Source organism: Pyrgilauda ruficollis, unplaced genomic scaffold, assembly GCF_017590135.1.
Source record: "Pyrgilauda ruficollis isolate IOZ18807 unplaced genomic scaffold, ASM1759013v1 scaffold6, whole genome shotgun sequence".
NCBI lineage: Eukaryota > Metazoa > Chordata > Aves > Passeriformes > Passeridae > Pyrgilauda > Pyrgilauda ruficollis.
The window spans coordinates 17,802,532-17,826,939 of NW_024527710.1; the positions used below are offsets into that span (position 1 = coordinate 17,802,532).

Sequence of the window (24,408 nt, forward strand, 5' to 3'; positions counted from 1 at the left end):
TCCATGATTCTATAATAGGAGGAGACAGATTTAATCCACAGCCCTGAAAGACCAGGTTTGAGGAGGTGACAAACACCAGAATATCTGAATTGGCAGCTTTAACTCACATCCAAAGACCACAGAATCTCAATTTGGGGGTTTTGTCTTTATCTCTTTCCCCCTTGGCACTTTGGAGAGAGATTTTTCCTCTCTTTCCCTCAGCACTTTGTCATGTGGCACTGAGTGAGCACGAGCCCAGCTGGTTTAGAAACACCCCAGTGGTGGATCCCTGGGCTGGAATTCTGCATCGGGTCTGGTTCCCACATCCTGGAACAACTCCCTCCTCTGTGGATTGCTGCTCCAGGGAGGCAGAGGAGGCAGGAAGCACATGGGAACTCCAGGAGGAGCCCGGGTCTGCCTCCAGGGCTCTGCAGTCAGTGAGTTTTGGTTGTGCAGGAAAATGTGGAACCTGTTCAGGCGGTTCCCTCGCCACCAGCAGCATCCTGGGGCTTTGGAAGCCCAAGGACAATTGCCTCATTCATTTCCTGGGGTTAGTTTCTTACAAAAAACTCTATTTGTAGTGTTCACCCTGTGGTGGGGTGCAGGGATGGGATGACTTGGAAATCCTTGGAGCTCCAAATGCAGCTGGCTACTGACTGAGCTCCGGCTGAGACCTTGATTTGATTATTAATTATGTAACAAAGTTCAGATATGAAGTTTTCAAACATGCAGCTGTATTAGAAATAAAATAAAAAAAAATTAAAAGTGTGGTTTAGCCAGGATATTGAAAAACCACTTGTCTAAACCTTTGTGTCCTACACTGGTGAATCTAATAAAATAAAGTAAAATATAATATGAAAATGACCACTGCTAAGCTTGAATTTGGCTGTTTTGCCTCTCACTTGGACCCAGGGAAGATTTTCCAGCAGAAGTCCAGAAGCTTCAGCATGATGGAAAGAAAAAATCCTTGACTTTCAAGTAGCAAAGACTGCTTCAGCAATGGAAATACAAGGTAACAATTAGGGCAGCTTTGAGAGGCATCCTTTGGGTTTGGATTGCTTTGGCTAAACCAGGATTCTCAGGAATATTGATTAAAAATACACAAATATAAATAAGTACACATATAAATAATATTGGGCTCATAAATCACCTAAATGAACAAAAGGCAAGGATAAGCTGATGCAGCTTTTGCACAGAAGAATTCTATTTCATTTATTAAAATCAAATGAAAGAGAGTTCTGCTGATGTCCCTCAGAGATGCCAGCAGATGCTGCTGGGAGAAGCAAGCTTCAGGTCTCAGCTCCCATCCTTGACAATGTGGGATGAAGAATTCCTGTGGGCACCAGCACCTGGGAGAAGTCAAAAAAATCAACCATTAAAGCAGATAGAAACCACATTTCAAGGCAATAGGATATGATTATAGTAAATAATATGTTGCATGAATGCTTGGATGAATTGCTAACTCCTGGAATTTACTGCCACAGGACACAAGTGGCTCTGGTAGGACTCTCAAAAATGTACCTGTGCATGTGGGTTATTGAAGCCATTGTGTCTCTACAGGCCAGATTTATTTAAACATTATCTACACCTGCACAATTATTAAGTGTTAATTAATGAAGAATAAATCTGGCGGGTGTGTGTTTTGTGTGGGCCTGGTGTTTGGCTTCTTGGGCTTGTTGATTGCTGGGTAGTACCTCCAGGTCCAAAATTTTTTCCTTGTTTGAGGTTTTTCTAACACAACCTGATGTTGCAGCTTGGTTCCTGATGGTCAGGAGTGGAAGTGGCACCTGAGGACATGGCTTAGCTGGATTTGATGGTCTTGGATGTCTTTTCCCATTTACTTATTCTGTGATTCTAGATTTTGATATGCTGCTACAGGTCACTGGATGCAGCGCTTGTCGTGTGCTTGTGCACATGGCATCAACACAGCTTTTTGCAAGAGGACAGTGATAGGACAAGGGGGAGATGTCTTTAAACTGAAGGAGATTAGGTTTAGATTAGAAATCAGGAATAAATTCTTCACTGGGAGGGTGCCCAGAGCAGCTGTGGCTGCCCCTGGATCCCTGGCAGTGCCCAAGGCCAGGCTGGACACTGGGGCTGGAGCAGCCTGACACAGGGGAAGGTGTCCCTGCCATGGCAGGGGTGGCATTGAACGGGATTTAAAGTCTTTCAACCCAAACCATTCAATGATTCTTTGATTTCCTGCCCCAAAGGAGATGTTTCTCCAGATATCTCGGCTTGTCGCCTTATCCCTGTTGCTCTTCCAGGGAGCGCAGCTGTGTGTTTGCCGCCGTTCCTTCCATTCATTTATTTGTTTATTGCCCATGTCAGTTGCACTACAAACATTTCCCCAAGGCTCGCTGCTCCACACGAGGCCGCGCCGGGCGGTGCCGTGGCCGGGCACGGATGGCTTCGTTTTCGGGGTTGCGAAAGGAGACGTTGAACACTGATAAAATAAATAAAATAAATAAAATAAAAGGGGGGGAAAAAAAGTTTTAAGAGAGTTTGAAAAGATTTTAAAAAATCAAAGGAGGCAGAGCGGTGACTCTTCGGAAGGCGCTCGCGGCCGATCCCAGCTCCGTGTCCCCCGCCCGGTCCGGGGGCACGGCGGCCTCCGGGGCGGGGCTGGCGCGGGGGGCCCGGCCCGGCCCCCGCCCGCAGCGCGGCGGCCCCAGACGCCTCGGCTGCAGCCCCGCGCCGCCGCTGCCCCTGCCCGAGGGGACCGGGGGCCGCTCGGCCTCCTGTGCCTGGCGCTGCTGTGCGCGCTGGGCGCCGCCGAGGCGGAGTTCTCCATCCTGGACGAGGCGCAAGTCCTGGCCAGCCAGATGAGGAAACTCGCCACCGAGGAGCTGAGGGTCGTCACCATGCAGGTACGGCCCGGCCCGGCCCGCGCCTCGCCTGGTTTTCCCTCCTTCCTTCCTTCCTTCCCTTCCCTCCTCCACACGTTCTTCCCGATTCCTGTCTTGCCCTTTCTCTCTCCGTTCCTTTCTTTCTTTCTTTCTTCCATCGGTTCTTTTCTTCTTCGCAAACTTTCCCTCCTCCCTGCGCGGGTTGCCCGGCTTCCTCCGGCCCCGTTCCCCTCAGCCCCTGCTCCCCTCAGCCCCGTTCCCCTCAGCCCAGTCCCCGTTCCCCTCAGCCCCGGCTCTCCCTGGCCCCGCTCCCCTCAGCCCCGGCTCTCCCCGGCCCCGCTTCCCCGCAGTGCCTCCCGCCCGAAGGCGAGCGGGGCCGTAGCGGCGGGGCACGGGCAGTTTCTTGTTTTATTTGCGATTTACAGAATAGTAGTAGCCAAAACCGCCTCAGGTTCCGAGCCCGAGCTCGGGGCTGAGCCCGCCGTGGCCCGGGGCAGCTCCGGGCGGGGGGCTCGGGGCTGAGCCGGTCCCGGCCGAGCATCCCGCGGGCAGGAGCTGCGGGGCGATCGGGGGAAGCGATGGTTCCCGGCCTCAGAGTGCGGCCAGAGGAGTTTGTTCAGATGCTGCATTCGGGGGAAGGCTGTTCCCGGTGCCCGGGCTGTGTGTTGTTTGCGGGGTGCTCTGCCAGGGGCTGGTGGGACTTGCAGGGAGCGCTGGTACCTGCGGTACAGCCGGCGGCTGCCGACCCTCTCTGGAGGGGGGGAAAAGTGAAATCGGATCCCAGGCGCCTTTCAGGGGAAGGTATGGTCAGTAGCAAATGCAGTTTTAAAAGCCTCCCAAACTGAAAAGGAGACACTTTCATAGGATCAGCGGGGGTCTCTACCCAAATGGCCTTTTATCTTCTCTAAACTGGCTGCATTCTCTCACCTCTGGACCATCATTGTGCTGGGCGGCCTCCTAGGGCTCGTTTTGTCCGGGCAAACACTGAGCTGTCTCTTGTCCTTGATGCTGAGAAGACGCGGATTTAAATGACTTCACTTAACAAGGTGCATTATTGATGTACTGAATTCAAGGAAGTCCCTTTTTTTCCCTTCTGTCGTGCATACGCATGTGTATATTTCCCCTCAAAAGACATAAGCATAATCCTTTGCTTTGGTGGAGTCTCTGTTAATGCAAATTAAGGCAGTATAATTGCGTTGCTAAATCCGTTTCTGGTGTAAAAAAAAAAAATTATAATACGATCACCTCAACGTCTGTTGTATTTGGAAAAGCAGCTCATAAAAATATACATTGTTACAAGAATTAACCATAGGATGAGCCAGGTTTTCTTTCCAAGAATTGTACCGATGATCCGAGCTCGGGAACAGTCTGGATGCCAGTGCACGGAGATGCAAATAATGTTAAAATTCTGTTTACTATTAGTTGGATATTTAAGGCCCTGAAGTAATTCAATGTGGTGGAACTGGTAGTTAAACTGAAACCCTTTTCATACGCAGCTCTATTTTTATATGCTTCATATTTTGACTGTCTCAACTCTCATCACGCTAATGCCCAGCCTGTCCTTTGCTCCCCCCTGGAACATTGTTACAGCTGTTTAAGATTAAAAACCGGTGGGAACAAACCTCCCCTGATTTTAGAAGCTTTTTTTGCTGACCTCCTACCGTAGAATAAAAAATGTTATGACATGTGTCACTGCAGCCTGTGCTTCTCACTTGGTTTTAGGGCTGAAATCTCCAAAGCCTGCTCAGGCAGAGCTGGGTGTAGCTGGCACAGAATTCCCCATTTTTTCTGTTTGTTCAGGGCTGTTGGTGAGTGGTGGTGAGCACCTGGTGCCAGGTGCCACAGTGGGGACGCTTGGGATGATGCAAACAGGTTGTGTCTGCAGAAAAGACAAAAGGAAGGTGTGAGATTTTGGAAGGAGAGTGAGAACACTCCCATGCTTTAAGTGGGTACAAATCCAAGAGTGTTGTCCTGGTTTACAGGGTGACAGGCCCCAAATCAGGACTGGTGAGGGGAAGCTGTGGTGGTGGGAGGAAGGGTTGATATCCAGCCGCTAGTTTTATTTCGCTTCATAAAGCAGAGAGGAGGAAGTGGCAGGATTTAATGCTTCCCTTGCGTGCTCTCCCCACGCTCTGGCCCTTGCCAGCTGTGGCTCCCACATCTGCACATCCTGCTAACAGGCAGGAGGTGGTGTCACCAGAGGGCTTTGCAGGAAGGGTCGGTCTGAGCTGGAGGTGGGGAGGAAGCATCCAATGAGTGCGGGAGCAGGTGGAAATGCTTCAGAAGAGTGAAGGTGAGAGGTTGGTTGGGTGTGTTTTGAGTCTGGGAAAAGAGGAAGGTGTGGACAGAGCCTCCGTAAGTGCAGGAAGGCAGGATGAGCTGGAGTCTCCAGAGCAGACACCAGAGCAGCAAGTGGACGAGGTAAGAGGAGAAGGATGGAATTTGTGAGCCTTAAATGCCTGTGAGAAGGGGCAGGGAGTAATGAGCGTGGAGGCTGTGGGATATGAAATAGATCAGATTTCTGCGGGAGCGCTGGCGGTGCTGTGAAGCAGCTCCTTCTCTGCGTGGTGTCTCCTTCCTGTGGTACCTTCTCCTTCTACCTGTGCTTCATGGCACTGCTCCTGCAGCAGTGAGGACCGAGTGTTTCTCGTAAAATCACATCATTTTGCATTGTTGAGAGGAGTGAGGTACAGCTGGAAGAGAGGTTGAAGCTACAGGCAGACTGAGGATGGGAGAGGTTTCTGGTGGCACACCAGTGTGACAATTGATTTTGGCACTCACACCACTGCTTTCTATTTCCAGAGACTTGCACGAGGGCAGTGTCTGACTGTTACCTTTGGGAGTGCTTTGTTTCCTCGGCCGTGCAAGTGCTCTGGTTTCATTTATAAATTTATTCCTTGAATGGTACTGCCTAGAGCAGCTGAGGATCATGTAGTGTAGGTGACAACTCGTGAGTTGCATCATTTGCTGGATGTGTTGAACAGCAGCTTAAGAGTTTCTTATTTAAATTTCCAATTAGAATATACGTGTTTGTACCGTACCAGGGATTCCCTTAGTGAGAACACGTGCTGGGCTGTGCAGTGTGTGTGGGTTCCTGAGTGTCTGCCTCTGTTCTTTTTCCAGGAGTGGTTAAATATTGAAAGTTCATCAGTTGTCTGATTTTCTCGGTTGCTCTGATTAATTATTGTTCCCCCTCTGTTTGGCAGTTCTGCCAAACCCCCAGTTAATGATGTTGCTGTGTCTTAATATTCTGTGTCTTCCCTTCCACGTCCTGGGGTGTGAGTGGCGTGTACATTCACATCTTTACAGGGATTTTTGCCCTGAGCAGAAGAGGTGATCTGTTTGTTTCTGCCCAGAGTGATTTCCCAAATCAAGCAGAAACAACCTCACCACAATCTCCTCCCTTCCTCTCCCTCCTGTGGGACGGAGGGTGCTGGAGAGGGATTGTGGGTTATGCTCTACCATAGTCACCTGTAACTGTTCCTTTGTTTTTCGGCAGCCAGAGCACGTTGGCAGCATCCCTGTCATTCCAGGGAACGCTTCTGGCAGCAGGCTGCATCCTTGGGGGGCAGTGTGCAGTCCCAGCTCCGTGTTCTTGCCGTTCCTCAGCAAACTCCCAATATCCCATGGCGTGGCTTCCCAAGGGCTGCAGCTCGGTCAATGACTGCTTGTGTGACAGTCCTGGAATATATTCTCCTGGGCAGAGCTGACACTCAGCACTAATTAAATTTAAGAGCCTTCTTTTACTAAAATTATGACTAAATTGGTGGTTGTGGCATGACCTGGTCTGTGGGTGGAGTTTCACCATGGCTGTTACCTGGCTCATCTGATCCCGGCTTCTCTGGCCTGCCTGAAATTACAGGGTAGGTTGTTGGTTGAAACAACTGAAATTCTTTAGTTGGGAGGCGAAGGCAGGAAAAGAATAAATCAGAACTTTTGCGAGTGGTTGGTTTGGTTTTGGTGAGGTTTAATCCTCTAAATCTGCTCTGGGTGAGGTGAGGAATATATTTTGATATTGTGGGTCAAGGTAATGTTTCCATCTCCAAAACAGGGATATAATACTTGCAGCCAGAGTTGAAAGGAGTAAGAAATGCTTTGAAGATGAAAAGCATTAAATGCCTCTATAACTCCCAAAATGCATGTTGATGTTTCCAGCCAGACAGTAACAAAAGTTGTAGGCCCAGAGGGCCTCGAATACTTGTGAAGGCAGCTCTGCCATCTTAATCCTTAGCTCCTACTCTGAGAAGGAAGCACAGCCCTTTCTCATTGTCTGCTTCTGATCTTGGGGGCTGGAATTAAAAAAATGCATTTTGAATCTGAAGAAAAAGCAGTTTGCTGGTCACTTTTTCCCTGTTTATTTTTAATATTAATACTGTGCAAACAATAATATATTAATACATCAGGTGATGCGGTGATGTGTAAAATAACAGCTTAGTATGGCTTCTCCTGGTTGATTGGCAAGCATATTTTTTATTTATTTATCTCCCTAATAGCTTGTCTGGCCATATGTTTTTCAAGAAGAACAGATTGTGCTCAGACAAGCACAACACGGAGACACAGACATGTCCAAGGGTTTATATGGGCTGAAAAATCCACATTCTTTGAGGATTTTTGGGTAATGGCAGAGAGTTGGAGTCACCAGAACTGTCCATTTTTTCAATCCTTTTGAAAATGAGTGCTGACAGAACACAGCATTACTTATTTTTTCTAATTGGGTTATGCTAATGGATTTACTACTTAGAAGAGATAAATCCCATTTTGAGCTGTCCTGCAGACCAGTTTAAATGGCAGAACGGTGGTCCTCTATCTCTGAAATCAGGGGTTTCACACATTTCTCCATTTCTCTTGATGGGTCTTTATTAATAAATCTGTGCTGACTGTGAGGTACTTGCACAGCAAGTGGTGTAAAACCCCACATCCTCCAGCTCTGAAACCTGGACCTTGTGCACCCTCAGCACAAAAACCTGCTTATTTTTTTTTTTTCCTATTATTTTCATCTTGTGAAGCTGAAATACAAAAAAACACCCATAAGTAAGGAAGGCTGTTAAGCGTTCAACTGTACCTTTTTGGGTTATTTTAATATTATTTGGCAGAAGCGTGTGCTGTAGTAATAATTACGGAGCAGAAACCAGTGGAGCAAAACCTCATCTGTTTTCCATGATTATGCCTTAGTTTGAATCCAGCTACAGCAGCTTTATCCGAGGCTCTCTGACAGCCCAAGTTTTTTATCCTTTTCCACACATATTCCTTTATTTTCCTACCATGAAACATTTCCAAAAGACAGCGAGAGGTCCTGGTGGAAGGGCAAACCAAATCTGAATTTTTAATTAGGCTTTGAGTCCTCTCTTCAAAGGGTCGGGGCATCCTTAGTGCCGTGGCATCGGCCAAGGCTGACATTCCACTTCAAACACCGGGAATGCAGCTGGCCCGGCCAGATAAAAGTTGGGATGTGGAGCAGCAAGGTGGGCTGGCAGATAATGAGCTGTGCCCGAGGATCCCGCGGTCCCTGGGACAGCAGGAATTCAGATATTCTGGGAAAGGATTGGGGATCTCAGCTGTGGCAGGGCTGATAACACAAGGAAGGCGCACAAGGAAATGCACTCTTTTTTTTTTTGGAGTGCCTGAGAAGCTGCTCTGCTGTCATAGCCTGGCCAGGCACTGGGGAGAAAAAATCCTAATTTTTGTTGTAAAAAACATCGAGAAATTCTCTTCTTTCAGAGAGGCAAGATGTGTTTGAATTGGAAAAAAAAAATAGGAAGTTTTCTTGTGTGTCTGTTTCCCAGTTTTTCTTTTGTATCTGTGTTTTAAAAGGGAGAATTAAGTATAAACAGGATTTTTTTGTTTGTCAGTTTCTGGGGAGGAATTGGCCAAGAAATGCTTGGAGCCTTGTCAGTTCAGTGCCCTCGTGTATGGAACTGCCCAGCTCTTAGGAAGTACCCCAAATTTTGTTTATTTCCATTGTTGGGGCACTCCACAGATGGAAGTGGGATTTGGGGCTACCTGAGCTTGGGTCTCTGTGAACCTGGAAATGGCAGTGCTTCCTAGATAAGGGTTGGATAATGGCCCAGGAATGATTTGTTTTGATGCAGTTGAATAGGAAAATAGTAATTTTTTTTCTTTCTAATTTTTTTTCTGTAGATGAATAATATAACTTAATAATTGCAATTTTAGAGACCCATCTGATGCATCAATCTTTGTTTTGTAGGTCAGAAATTTTGCTGAGGTTTTGATTAATAGCTCTTATATTGTAGGTTTAGTGCAGAATAAAGTATAAAAATGTAGAGAGCCTGCATTCCTCAATCATAATTTTCCTGTAGCTTGTTGTTGTTCAATACCATGCAGTTTTGATGAAATCTGAAAGGATATCCGTGTGTTCTCTTTTCCATGAAAAACAGTATAAAAACACTACTGCTTATGCAATGTCTGTTATGGAAATTTTCCTTTTCTGATATAAAACACAAGCCAAGTTATTGCTTGAATCTTGTGCTCTGTGTGTTCTTACCCTGTGCAGAAATCTGGATGAAATTATGTGTCTGCTTTAGCAGTGAAAATCTGAGCTGGCTTTTGAAACAATCCTGGTGCCACAAATCAGGAACACTCATTTCCAATCCCAGGAAAAGTGTTAATGGAGTCACTTTATCAACTGCCTCCATGGAGAGTCTCCCAAGAGATTTTGCAAAAGTATATTTGCACAATTACAATAATTAGTAAAAGCAAACTATTACATCTCCCTTTAGCAGCTTCCCAGCCAGGAGCAACTGATAAAACCAGCTTTTTGTGGTGCTGTTGGCCTCTGAGCTCACAGATTTGCACAACTTGGACTGTTTGCTTTGAACCTCCTTCCACCTTTTGGATAAAAAACTGTAATTTTCCATTCGGCATGTCTGCAGAACTGTCTAGCCAGTGCTCCCTGTCCGGTTTTGACCTTCTTTTGCACATATCCCTGCGATGCTGTAGGAATTTCTGGCTATACTCTGGCTTGTCACAGGTGGGAATGAGGCCAGGGGAAAAAAACCCTTCAAAATAGACACATCTGGAAGTTGCCATAAAAGTTCCTAGGAGCTGGAACGCCTTAAGCAGAATTTCTGGTGTGTTCACCCGGGTGGGGTTGTTTTTGTGCTGTTTTTGGGGGATTTCACACCAAAGTGCACGTGGAGATAAGTTCAGCTTGGCAGAGATGATGTGCTGGTACCACAGCAAAGGGCTGAGGTGCTCCCGTGACCTCCCTGGCCCTGCTCACACCCTGCTTCTCTCCCTTTCAGCAAGGGAAGAATTAGAAACATTTCCTTTTGGGCTGTATTTCACCTCAGGACTTGTATCAGACAAAACCCAGGAGGTGTTTGTGGTGGTGGGCTGGGGGAGAGGGGACAGGCTCCCAGCAATAGCTGCAGTGGGAGCCTGTTTGCCTGGAGCAGGCTCTGAGCCAAGGTTGGACAGGGCTTCCCAGCCCTTGGGGAGGGCACAGGAAGAGCCAGGAGAGCTTTTGTTTGTTGGAAAAGAGAGGAACCCCAAACTGTGTGGGGCAGGAGTGTCAGAGCAGCACTGGGCACTGGAATGGGCGGGGAGTTAGCACGAGGTCTGGGCTTTATCCAAATCAGAGCACTTTCCCCAGGAGCTCAGCTCTGTGCTCCCCCCTGCCAGTGGTGATTCCTTGTCCTGCTCGTGACACGGATGAGAAACTGGGAACTGGTGAAGCAGTGCTGCAGCTGAGGAGAGCTGTGGGGTGCCAGCAGAGCTGCTCCTCCTGCCCAGGGACCATTCCTGGAGCTGTGTCAGGTGGGATTGCTCCAGCATGGGATGATGGCTCAGCTCCTGATGCTTCCCAAAACCCAGGAACTGGGATTATGGTCTTGTACTGGAAGAGAAAAATGAGTGATGTGAGGCTTTTTGGGCTGCTGAGGTATTGGATGTGCTGGAAGCCGGGAGAGCTTTTTGGGAATACCCTACAATGGTTTCTTTGGCGTGGCTATGGAATTGTGCATTTTGTGGGAGCAGAAGTAAATTTTCCAGACAGTAAGTTTTGCTTTCAGTGGTTGCCTGTCCATTGCAAACCAACCCAAGGGCAGCTGCTGGTGGGAGGTGGGTGCAGGAGGAGGCCACATCCAGGATATTTTTATTGCCTTGTTCGTGGTCAGTGAATTAACAGATTGTTTTTTCTCTTTTCTCCAATGTTGAAATCATGCGGGATTTCTGACTTTTGATAAAAACTAATGGGAGAATAAGAAAGAACAGGATCTCCCATCATTGCAAGGAGTGTGAAATGAGGAGGAAAAGCCACTTCCAGTCTGTGGATACTAAATTGCAGTTCATATTTTGTTACTGGAAGCTGAAGCTGCAAAAAAAAACAACAAACAAACAAAAAAAAAGGCCTTTTTTTTTCCCCCTCTATTCTCTGTTTCTAGTTGGCAACAGTCTGGTCAAACCCTCATGGACAGATGTGTTCCAGAGGGACCAAACCAGTATTTTGGACACAGGATTTTTGTGTGGTGTGGAAGGCACAGAAAGATAAAAATAGACATGCTTGTAATTTGAGGTTAATACACTTAGCAGTTTTAACAATGAAAGGATATTTAATTTAAATAAGCGACAGCTGTAGGTAGTTCAACTTCCTTGGGCACATTGTTTGCCCAAGGAATTGTCTGGAATATGAATTTCAGAATTCTCTTTGATTCCTTTTGCCAGTGGCCAGGACTGCCAGGTGTGCTGTGGGATTTATTCCCTTGGTCTGTTTTGGTGGAGTTCAGCTGCACACAGCATTTTACAGGGAAACTGCACTTTCTGGAGCAGGCAGGAATAAGCACTGAGGATGCTTGTTTGTCACAGTAGGCAGCTGTGGTCAGGCAGCTGCCTTTAAACTGTAAATTTCTGTCTTTGATCTGTGTGATTAAAATTAGAAAATCTTATTCCTGGGTACACAGTCTCTCGTGTCTTCCTTGAAGGAGGGTTTGATTTAAGAAATGGAAGAAAGTTAATATTCACATACACTGCAGGAGGAGGATGGAAATTGTGAACTTCTGAGAGTTTTTTAGCTTCAGATGAGCTTCACCAAGGTGGAGGTTGCAAACCCAAACCTGATGGCACTAAGTAGCCAAGCTTCTCATTAGTGCAATTGGGGAGAACAAGAAATCTTCTCTTTAATTTCTTATTTTTGACTGAAATGAAGCTCTAATTATAAATGATCCTATTCTGGCTCTTTCTTTTGAATTCTGCTGCTGTTATATTTTACAATCCCCAGATCATTTCAGTAGCTGCTTTGATGGATGTTCTTGATGGTCTTGAAGTTATTAAATTCAGTTCACTGATGATGCAGCTGTTCTTGGCAGAGAGGAACCTCTGCTGTGCTGAGCTCACCACTGGGAACACAGAATTTTATTCCAAAAGTTGTGTTTGGTTTCTGAAATTTTAAATACTGACATTCTGGTGATGCTGTATTTCCATTAAAACTACTGGTTGCAAAGCCAAAATTAAAGCAACCCCAACATAGCCATGGTAGGAGATAACTTGTTTAATAGAAATAGAAATGACCAGTTGTTTATTTTTATTTGGTGTGAAATTCAATCTCATGAATTTTAAAATATCAATTCACTGTGATGTCACATAAATAGAATTTTGCCTCCCCCTTCATTATTTATGTATTTATTCAGCAAGTGGTTGGCTGAAAGTCTAGAAATACATTTTTTAAAAAGTATATTCTGGTAATTGCAACCTCAGACTTTGAAATGCTGCTTTTTCCTACCTTTCCAAGAATAGAATCTCAGCCTCCAAAAATAAATGAAACCCAACATCCATCACCACGGTGTTCAGTGCTTGGAATGGTGGATTTCTCCTGGAGGAGCAAAGGTGCAGCGGCTATTTTGGGAAGGGAAGATGTGGGGTGGGGATGAAATGAATGCAGAGCTGCTCTGGGAAGGCTCGTTGGAAACCTCAGACCTGCTTGGTGTGTGTGTCATCTGGTGACTTCACAGAGCCTGAAAAGTCAGGAGGAAGAGGAGGAAAAATAAGCAGGGAAAGGGATAATAGTGATTCAGATATTTAGTGAAGGAAGGTGTTAATTTGGGATTCTTTGGAGTGTTCTTGATGTACAGTGCAGGTGCACACTGTGTAGGTCAGGCTCATTCCAGGCTCTTCCCTGTTTTTATTAACCCACATCTTCCTGCAACTTTGCTACAAAAACTGTCCCTTCTTGTCCAGGGCCCTGGATCCCAAACTGTGGCTCCTTGGGAAGCACAGGGGCTTCCTGTGCAGTTCCTACATCAAACTCCAGTGCGGGCCAGGAGCAGCAGGGTTGGGTTTCTGCTGCCTTCCCGTGTCACTCCACCATTTCCTGGCCTGCTTTGCTTTTTTTCTGTCACTTTTGCCATTCCCTCTTTGCCATTCCCTGTCTCCTGGCTTCCCAGTGCCACTGGGGTGCTGGAGGTCACTTCCCTGCCCATGGCACTTGGCTTCACTCTGCACAGCTGAGGTGGCAGCTCAGTGTGGCAGGGACCTCTCCAACAGTATTATTTTTATATACATTATTATTTTAATATGCATTATCATGTATATAAATGATATATGTAATTTTAATACATATTATTATTTTATATACAGTACTATTTAATATACATTATTACATTTATTCTACATTAGATATAAATTTTTATATACGTTATTCCTATTATTCCAGTAGGGAATAAATTACAGGATGCCACCAGATCCCCTGGAATTTTGTGCTTGGTGGAAGATATCCGTGAGGGGCTTTTGATGTGGGCATTGAGTGATAGGAGAAGGAGGAATGGCTTGAAACTGAGAGAGAGCAGGCTTAGCTGGGATATTTGGAGGAAATTGTTCCTTGTGAGGCCCTGGCACTGGGGCCCAGAGCAGCTGTGGCTGCCCCTGGATCCCTGGCAGTGCCCAGGGCCAGGCTGGAGCAGCCTGGGACAGTGGGAGGTGTTCCTGCCATGGCAGGGGTGGGATGGGATGGGATTTAAGGCCCTTCCAACCCAAAGCAGTGTGGGATTCTCTGTTCCTGCAGGGATGTGGATGGATGGATGGATGGATGGATGGATGGATGGATGGATGGATGGATGGATGGATGGATGGATGGATGGATGGATGGATGGATGGATGGATGGATGGATGGATGGATGGATGGATGGATGGATGGATGGATGGATGGATGGATGGATGGATGGAGCACACACCTGATATTGGTGTGCATGACAAACCCCAGCAGCTCTGCAACCACCCTTGTCCCATGAGGAGCTGGACTGGAGTTCAGCCGCTGCTGCGGGGAGAGGACATTTCATTTAAATCCTGAAAATAGATTCACAGCCTGTTTGCGATCCTTTTTGGGATCCTTGCTCAGAAATGAAGTTAGAACCAGTGTCAGCATCAGGCCCTAAGTCTAAAAATACATTTAAAATACAGAAACCTTGCTATAGCAAGGCTGTGGTTTGTACAGGCTGGAATGCAAAGCTGGCTCACAGCCACACCCATGGTGGGGAGGATTCTCAACTTCTGCCTTTGCTTTGATGATGTAGAAAGAAAAGATTTTTTATTTTTAGATTACTTTTTAAAAAACATTTCTTTTCTTTTGGTGGACAGAAGATAACATCCTCTCTCGCAGAGCTGGCAGGAGTCTGTTCCTACCTTAGTTATTCAAAATCTCAGGAGATGCTGAGCCCCTGTGGGAAAAGGAAAGGGAGGCAAAAGATGGAGAAAGAGGATAAAGTGGCTGTTCACTGCTTTGGTGTTGCTAAGAGCAGGAGGGGCAGCTCACCAGTTGATCCTGATCCATGGTGTAACAGCAAGATCTGATCTATTATTTCTATTATTTATTTATTTGTTAACTTTGTGTCCAGCCTGCCAGAGCAGCAATTCCAGTGTCCTCAGAGCATCATGTTTGGTGCAGGAACACTCTCAGAGCTTGAATCCTCTTTTCCATGTTTTTCTGAGCAGTGTGAGGTGCCTGAGTGTCACCAAACAAAGAAATGAAAGCCTTAAAAAATACAAAAATACATACAAAACCCACGTTCAGCTGGGTTACCAGGCCCTGAGTGTTACTCAGTAGCTGTGCAGCATTCCCAGCTCCTCATTTCAAATCCCAGTTTTCCACTGTCAGACATAAAAATCTTATTGTGCAGTTGAGTTAGTGACTGAGCCTTCACTTTATAATCACTTTATAAAGCGCATGCACATTAGCAGGACGTGTTTAATGGCCACAGGGCCCAGATGAAAGGGCTCTTTGTGGCAGGAGCCTTTTGTGCCTTCCTGGATCCCTCAGCAATTCCTGCGGAGCTTCCCAAGTCTGCCTGACACTGCGGGGCCGAGGAAAAGCCCTTGTGGCTTTCAGCTTGAGTGGAGAATAATGGGGAGCAGGACGGCCGTGGGGGAGGGCTCTGAGCTCTGCAGTTCCTCCTGCCCCAGCTGGGGCTTTGCATTCCCGATGACCTTCCCGGGAATCTCAGCCCGGATGGTGGCAGTGGCAGCAGTGTCCACACTGGGGACACTGGGACAACTTTTCTCAGTCCCTTTATTTCTCAGGTTTGTCTGTAAGGGCCACGTAGCACAACAGCATTTGATTTATTTAATATTTTGTTATTTATTATTTTTGTCAACTGAGATTTGATGTCTTTCATCTTCTGTTTAATCTCTCAGTTACATTTTGTTTCCTGTCTGTAGCTCTTAAAAAACCTTTTTCTAACCTTACCTTTCATCCTCAAAAAATAAAGCTGCAAGGTCATGGATGTGTTCAGCTTGGCCTGGCAATAGTCTTCATGACAACAAGAATTTAGTGGACATATATTTAACTTTCCATTAACAAAAAGAGGGAAACTTAAGCAAAAAAAAATCCTGGATTGTTTGATAAAGAAAAAAGTCCTGATTGTCTGTTGTTGCTAATTCATGTAGTGCTTTGTGGGGTCACAAGCAGAGAGAGTTTCAGCTCCTGCAAAAACTTTGGGAAATCCATACCAGTTTGGAAATTGCTGAGTAAAGGTGAAGTGAGAGAAGATTATTAACAAAAAAACCCCAAATGGTGGGGGAACATACACAGGAAAATGCAGATATTTAATTAAATTTTAAATTGGATAGATGTGATTCTAGTTTGGTCAGATCCCAGGATCAATAAGGTTGGAAAAGCTCTCCAAGACCGTGGAGTCCAAGCTGTGCTTGTTCCCAGCCCAGAGCACTGAGTGCCACCTCCAGGAATGGGGACTCCAGACCTCCATGGGCAGCCCCTGCCAAGGCCTGACCACCCTTTCCATGGAGAAATTCCTGCTTGTGTCCAACCAGAGCAGCCAGACCTCCCTGGGCAGCCCCTGCCAAGGCCTGACCACCCTTTCCATGGAGAAATTCCTGCTGGTGTCCACCCTGAGCAGCCAGACCTCTCTGAGCAGCCCCTGCCAAGGCCTGACCACCCTTTCCATGGAGAAATTCCTGCTGGTGCCCACCCTGAGCCATCCCAGGTGGGAAAGGTCAGTGTGCAAACGCTGCTCATGTGTTCCCCAGAAAACATCCCAGTGAGGAAGATCCAGGAGCTGCTTGGGCAGCTCCAGGCAGACATGGGGATACCACAATGAACCTCCCCGTGCTCCTTGCCTTGGGCTGCCTATCTCCATCTCATCCATGTGTTTGCTGCTGGTTTTCCATGCTGGAGATGCCATCATGTCAAGAGAGCCAAAGTGGTTCTGTCTTGAGCTGAGTGTCTGCAGCTTCTCCGAGGGCAGAGCTGTTGGTTGTGGGGTGGCTGAGGCTGGAAGCGAGGGCTGGGCTGCACCCAGGTGCCCTCAGGGTTTGGGAGGGAATTCAGCTGGGAAATGCTGCCAGAGGAATAGGAACGGGGTGAAAGGCAGAGGGCTGGGCCCTGTTCTTCTGGGGCTTGGAAGCACTTCTTGTCTCAGGATCAGCCAGGATGTTCTGCGCTGGTGTTGTTGAGCTGAGAGAGAATTTCATCTGAATAGTTGGAAGAAGCTTTTGGAGACAAAGCACTCAGGGCCTTCTTGCCCAGTGAGCTTGTGGCTTTTTCTGTATAAACCAAGTGAGGACCTTCCTAGGTGTGCTCATGAGTGGATGTGTGCCAGGTATTTCTCAATCTCCTCTCACCAAAGATCACTCACAGAAGTCAGATCTGTGATTTAATTCCTCTCTAAGAGGAATTTATTTGTATTTCCCTGTTATTCCTCCACTTTGCGTTTAAGAAATCCATTCTCTGGGAATGTGTGCAAATTTTTTTTCTCTCCATTTTTTTTCACCAAGATAGAGGAAAATCTGGCAAAGGACTGAAGTTTTCTTATTATTTTTTATTCTTAATTACCTCTATTTATGACTCAACGCCAAAAGGCTCCCTGATTCATGAACTTTCCCTTTTGTTTTGTTTTGTTTTAGTTTTCAGTACTGTCCTTAGCTCATTAGCTAGAATCTCCTATATAATTATCTGTAATTTTCTATCCCAATTGCTCAGTGGAATACTTAGAGGAGCAGTCTGTGGTAGTATTGTGGTAGTACTGGGCTTTTAATTTTAAATTCTTCATTAATTTCACTGCATATACTGTGTTCTGCATGTGTGATCTTCAGTTTTTTAAGGGGGTGTTGAACATGGAATTGAAATCAGTTTCTACTTTGTCAGATGAAGATTTCTCATGAAAAATAATCTAATTTTCCTTTTCACACAGCTACTGCTTTGCAGGCTGGGATAACAAATACTCATTTTTTTTTTTAATCAGCAAAAAACTCTTCTATTATTGTTATTGCTATTTTATTTTTGGTGACTGAAAAACTGCAACAGGAAATGACCCCAGCCACAGTTTCCATGACACCCTCTCACTTGAATCCAGTTTTCAAGCAGATGAAAGGCCCAAGCAGCCTTTTGATAGTGAGCAGCTAATTGGGTGCCTGATAGAGGCAGGTTTTTCTCTGGGAAAAAAATAAAGGAGCCAAGAAGTGGAACAGCTGTGTTTTGGTACATGTGTGTAATCCCAGATAAAACTCTCCAAGGACAAGGAAATACAGTAATACCTCATGGAAAAGAAAGTTAAGAATCTTTGAAAACCGAATTGTGGCTTTTTTGGGGGGGAGCTCATATTTAAAATAAAAATCTGCTGGAACGAATGTGGTAATAAATTATGGAGTTATAAAATCTGAGCAGAACTTCTTGCTCTGTGAGATGTGGTGTTGGGATTTGTTTCTGTCTGGGCAACAAAATGGCAATTTGGTTTTCTTTTGTGTTTTTCCTTTGCTCAGTAAATTTCTACCCCAAAAAACGAGTGGTTGGAGGCTGTTTTCAGCTCTTGTGCTCTCAGATGAGCTGCAGGTCATGCACTCCTCACATCTCACCATGGCTGTGGCTCCTCCTCTACCACTGTGTGCTGAAATGTGGAGAAGAAGGCAGAAATTTATCTTTTTAGTTGAGAAATTGAAATCTGGGCAGCCTCTTCTGGTGGCTGTTAACATCTGTGTAACCTCTGTGGTGAACAACAATCCTCCAAGGCATGGCAAAGGGGATAAATATTTAAAACAGAGGGAAAGAAAATCCCAGATTGTTCTGAGTTGGAAAGGACCCACAAGGATCATGGAGTCCAGCTCTTAAATGAGTGGCTCATGCAGGGATCAAACCTTGGTGTCGCATGAGGACTTCTTTTTGATAAATGCTTTGAATCTCAGGGCTGGTTTTGATTGGAGGGATAAATCCTGATGGAATCCCATGAAGTTGAGCTGTGGAAGGAGCTGGGACTGCTGAGGGGGCAGCTTCTGGGTCAAGTGGTGGTGGTTGCTCCTGCTGCAGCACCTGGGGGTGTCACAGAGCTGTGCCTGATGGGTTTCTTGTCACTTTGTGTGGGTTACCTTGGTTTTCCCAAGAAATTGGTTCCCAATTTTGAATACCTGAACAGGAAAGTTGTAGGAACAGTCTGAGATCGGGACCTCGTGTGCTCTCCATGTCCGGGTTACCTTGGTTTTCCCAAGAAATTGGTTCCCAATTTTGAATACCTGAACAGGAAAGTTGTAGGAACAGTCTGAGATCGGGACCTCGTGTGCTCTCCATGTCCCTGTTGGTCCTGGAAGTGTTTCCAGCTCATCAGTGCTATTTCCAAGTCTTGTTTTCTTCTCCTGAAGTTTCCATGCAGAATATTTCATCTTCTTATTTCAAACTAAGTGAAATAATCTGAGTTTTCTCTCCTGAGTAATGGCTTGGAGCAGCCTGGTCTGGTGGAAGCTGTCCCTGCCAATGGCATGGAGTGGAACAAATTCGAGGTCTCTTCCACCCCAAACCAGTCTGGGATTCCACAAATATCAAAGAAAGCTTTTCTTTTTTTTAGGCAGAGACGTAAAATTAATGTAAAAGAATCTTCAGAACAGGTGGGAAAATAGCTGATTAATAGGGTTTGTGTTAAATGCAGCTTTGGGGTTTTTTAAAATCAATATCTCTGTTTTCATTAGGGCTTTGTCAGCAGTTGAATATTAACTTGTAATTATAGGTTAATTATAACCATGCAGATTGGGTGTTGTTTTTTTGTGTGAGTTTGTTTTGGTTTTGTCTTTTAGTGCTTGATCTGGATATGCCAAACTCTAAAAACAAAACTAATTTTGCAACTTGTTAACTTAAAATGGCATTGACACTGTAGAAACCACTTGTTTCATTGTGTCCCCTCTCTCCACAAGGAACACATCAAAATTAATTCTTTCCACCAGTTTCTTCTACACTTTATGTAATGTGGAACAAATTCAAGGTCTCTTTCACCCCAAACCAGTCTGGGATTCCACAAATATCAAAGAAAGCTTTTCTTTTTTTTATGCAGAGATGTAAAATTAATGTAAAAGAATCTTCAGAACAGGTGGGAAAATAGCTGATTAATAGGGTTTGTGTTAAATGCAGCTTTGGGGTTTTTTAAAATCAATATCTCTGTTTTCATTAGGGCTTTGTCAGCAGTTGAATATTAACTTGTAATTATAGGTTAATTATAACCATGCAGATTGGGTGTTGTTTTTTTGTGTGAGTTTGTTTTGGTTTTGTCTTTTAGTGCTTGATCTGGATATGCCAAACTCTAAAAACAAAACTAATTTTGCAACTTGTTAACTTAAAATGGCATTGACACTGTAGAAACCACTTGTTTCATTGTGTCCCCTCTCTCCACAAGGAACACATCAAAATTAATTCTTTCCACCAGTTTCTTCTACACTTTATGTAATTTTTAGCTTCATTGTGGGGGTCTCCTGTTCTTTTTTGATTATTTAATGGAGAGGATCCAATCACTTTTATAGAAATAGTAGCTTGTGGTTAATAATGGTGGAAATCGGATGCAAATACGTTAAAAAATATCCAATTAACATAAGCAACTAGTGATTGCTGTGTTTGTCAATCAGAATGCACTCCTAAACTGTCCTAAAGTCCAGTAATTCTCATTTATTAATGCCTGACTTGGTGTTTGGGAGGATTGGGTTGGCATTCCCCATTTTTTCCATGAGACAATGCTCGGACTGGAAACGTTTTGTGGACTTTTTCTTCATAAGAAATTCAATATTCTTTCAATTCATTCTGACCCTGAAATTTGCACTCTTCCTTCATTTTCATCCTCTGTGTTTGAGGATGGACATCGCTTTTTGGAATGTTTTGAACTTTCATATCTCCTGATGCTTTTGATTTTGTAGCCTTGTGTTTGTGTCCTTGTTAGGAGTGAAAAACCAGAATAAAAGTCCTGCTAGGGAGGTGAGACAGGAGTTTTGAGCTGTTCCAGTGTCTGTCAGTTCCCAATGCAAAAACTGCCTTGTGAAAACACACATGGAATCTGGAAATTAAAATACAGATTGCATGCTGAAACAGAGACCTAAGTTAATTCCTGGGTATTAGCAATTTATTAAAGTTGAAATTTATTCATTATTTTGTGAAGATAAATTATCACTCTCAGTGTAATGAAAATTTTTCAGCCCATTAACATTTTTTCCCCCCTCCACTTTCTGACAGTCAAATCCTGCTACCAGTGCAGGAGTAACTGTGAGACAACAGGAATATTCATTCCCTGAGTAGCATTAATCCACTTGCATTCTCCATTCAAAGCAGTGTTAATGCCTTTATTTCTCCTTGGAGCCTGAACTCGCTAATCCCGATCCCAAAGTGGATTATGGTGTCGTTCCTGCGTGTTCAGACAGATGTGCAACACACAGATAATTGCACAGAAAGGCAACAGAAAGGGAATTTCTTTAGTTGCTGAGCTGGAGGTGGTCTCTATCTAGCCTTAAATCCCTAATTCAATTTCAGGTTTGCCACTCAGTCCTGTTGGCCTCGTGCTCAGAATGATTTCTAATTGGAAAACTGCTTGGACTGATCCATATTTTATGTGCATTGAAGCATCCTCGAGAATTAAATATGAATGGATGTTAGGAAATGTTGAAATATTATGAAACATCTAATTGCAAGTGCAAATATCTGCCTAGGGATTCTTGATTATCTTTAATGAAGATGACACTACCCATGATCAGCACAAGTACTTCTCAAATAAGGGAGTTCATGGAAGGAAATCACAGCAGAGATTTGTTTGGAGTAAATGAGCAGCCTTTTCTCCAGAGATTCCAAAATATTTTATTTAGACAAAGTTAAACATGACTGGAGATTAAAAAAGAGGTCAGATCATTCTCTCCTGTTTTGAAAGAGAAATCAGTTTGTGTCCATTTACCAGGAGAGTGGATTTGCTTCATAGTTTGTAAACATTTTGTTAAAAAGCAGCTTGTGATAATATTTATAGAGGGAATGAAAAATAATAATTGCCTCTGTCAGTGCTTGAATTTTAACAGTGTGTGTGCACTTGAGGCCTTTTTGATCTTTCTAATAGGTACAACCCAACTGGCAATGATATCACATCAGGAAAGGAATTAATGCTGCCACTGTCAACTTCCTGGCTTGTTTTTTTTTTCTGGAAAGCTGCTTCCCTCCAATTTAAATCCCTTTTTTACAGCAGAAATCTGCTCCCACATTCTGTTGGCTGCCCTGTCCTCGTGATGTTGGTCTCTGTTGGCCAGAAATTACAAGATTGTGTGGATGGGCAGGGTCCCAGGACTGTGCTTACAGGTTTGTGGCAAGATCTGCTGTGATTTAGGTTGCAGAACATGAATCTGATACCAATTTGAGATATTAATTCCATCCTCCACAGCTGGGATTGTGCAGTTCTCAGCCCAGTCTGTTCCTGGATGTGTTTGCATTGGGGAGGTAAAAACAACTGAGAGCAGAGGAAAAAACAATGTTCCAAAAGAAACCAGGCTGTTTCTAAACATCCTCAAGGCTGGTTTCTTTTTCCTCTTTGCTCTGCAGCTTTTTTGCATTGTGATTTTTGTGATTTCTCTCCCATGTTTTCCTCTATCTTTGATCAATATCACTGACCTCACAAGAAGCCCCAAATGGGCAATTCTTCCAAGCAGAGCTGAAGCTGCAGGTAGTGCATTTCTGCCTTGAAAACTTGAGGATACCCAGTGGGAAATCTGGGATAACCCAGCAGAACTCTCCTCCTGGAGTGACTCCAAGGATGTGTGGCTTGAATTTGTGGGAATCTGGAGCCAAAGAGCATCCCTGGCATTGAAATAACTGCAAAAAGCTCCTCCCCTGGCTAAGGAGGAGTTGCCTGAATGGAAACTGAAAAAATCCTGCATAGTGACCCGAGGGGTTGTGTTTGCACAGGTGAAATGCCTTTAGGGAGATTTTTTAGGGGGGCAGTTCTTACAAATTTCAGCTGCTAATTTAATGCTAATTTCAGACACAGAAATCATTCAGGGTTGTTAATCAGAGCTCCTCAGAAGAGCACACCATGACTTTTAAATTGGAGTTGAGTGTAACTTCTTGCTGCTCACTGTTTGAAAGGTAAATATATTCATTATCATTTCAGCACTGCTCATTTTTAGAAGGCTGGGATCATTATCATTATCTTTATTTAGGATAAACCATATTTCAAAAGTCCCTCTCCATCCCTGCTGTGGTGGGACCATCCCATCCCCTGGGATCCAGAGCCAGGACCATGGAGCCCCCACCCTTGGCTTGTTTGGAAAACAGTGAGGGGGAGGAATAACATCAAATCCCTGCTTTGCACAACATCTGATGATTTTTTGCTCCCAAAGGCTGGATGTAGAAATTCCTGTGGGATGGCTGAGAAAGCACCAAGGCGAGTTCTGCTCCTCTCCTTCATCCTCGCCTTCCCTCATTAAATCTGGAGCTTTCTCTCCCTTTTCTGGGTTGGAATCCACACTGTGCTTGATTAACACTGGAGGTTTTGTTTGAGTTTTGGTTGTTTTTTTGGTTTTTTTTTACTCCCCCCTCTTTCATGTAAATGATGTCTTGCTATTTTGCTTGCTTTTTCCCTTTTTTAATTAGAAGAATAAATGCTTGCATTCATGCACAAATTGCTTTGAAGTGCTGTAAGAATTCAATTCATGAGCTTCCTCCAGTCTCAATCTTTAATTTTTTTTTGCACACTGATAACATCTAATGGCTGTGCTCTTTCCAGGAGATTACATTTGTTTTCTGAGGGCTGCTCTGCCTCCTCCTGTGTCCCGAGATAATGAGTTCAACACGAGGGGGAAGTTCAGCAGCAGCTCCCAGCGAGCATTCCCAAGGTTTTGGTACTGGGAATTTTTTTTTTTATGCTGGGCTACAGCTCCCTGGAAAAAGGAGAGAACAGTCCCAGGGGCTGTGGGGACCTGTGGGTGGTGTGGGACAGCTGAGCTCCTTGGAAAAGTGCTTGAGCACTTCCTTCCAGAGATGACCTTCTTTGCTTTATTTACCCAGGAATTAGTTGCTATTTTTCACCTGTCTGTTGTTTTTTGGGCTGCAGGATGCAGTTTGTCAGTGCTGTCAGTGTGTTTAGGGTGTTGGTGATGATGCCTTAGGATTTTGGCTTTTCTATTTTTTAGATATTTGTGATCCTGCAGTTCTTTAGTGCTTAACACCATGTTCGGTGTGAGCTGCTGCTGTCCCATTTTGGGCAGACTCAACATTTCCTCTCCACGCATGGCAGTCAGGGACTCCTCACTGCCTCAGGCCCCAGAGATGGAAACAAAAGGGAGTTGGGGGAGCAAACTTGGGGTGAATTGCTTCATTACCTGAAGCTGTAATTGGAAAATTAACCCCCAATATGCAAATGGGCCAAACTTATAAATATGAAAACCCCAGACCCATTGTCAATTTTTGGGGTATAGCCCCTGGGGGGGGGGGGGCTTTGTCTGCCCTAAATGTACCTGAAGACCCCTCAATAAATATAACCACGTTTTATTCCCTTAATTTTGTCTGGCCTCTGTTTTTAGGTAGCCCCAAAGAGGCATCAGTGGTTCCAGGTGGAATTCTGGCTCATGGAATACCAAGCTGTCAGATCCATCACTGTGCTCAATGTCTGAGTTCATTCCTCCCCTGTTTTGGGAGCAGAGGGGAAAATACCCATTTCCAGTGCTGGTGGATGAGTAATTCTCTTTTCATTAGCACTGAAGTGTGGCAAAATGGTGTTTCCTGGAGCCCACAGAGCCTCCCAGGGGATTTCAAATCCCGAGGTCAGATCAGTGCAGCTTAAATGGGCTCTCCTCTGCTTCTGGAAGTGTTTGGTGTCTGACCCCCCTTTTAGATGTGGGGTCA

General features: G+C 44.9%; 1 protein-coding gene across 1 annotated transcript in view; it reads left to right on the plus strand.

The window, feature by feature from the left end:
• Positions 1-978: 978 nt before the first annotated feature.
• CACHD1 (cache domain containing 1) overlaps positions 979-24,408 on the plus strand; it is a 91,242-nt gene continuing 67,812 nt past the window's right edge. Inside the window, exons 1-2 of the mRNA XM_041483210.1 lie at positions 979-991; positions 2,641-2,849. Of these exons, the coding sequence (XP_041339144.1) occupies positions 979-991; positions 2,641-2,849 (222 nt within the window). The remainder of the gene's footprint in view (positions 992-2,640; positions 2,850-24,408) is intronic.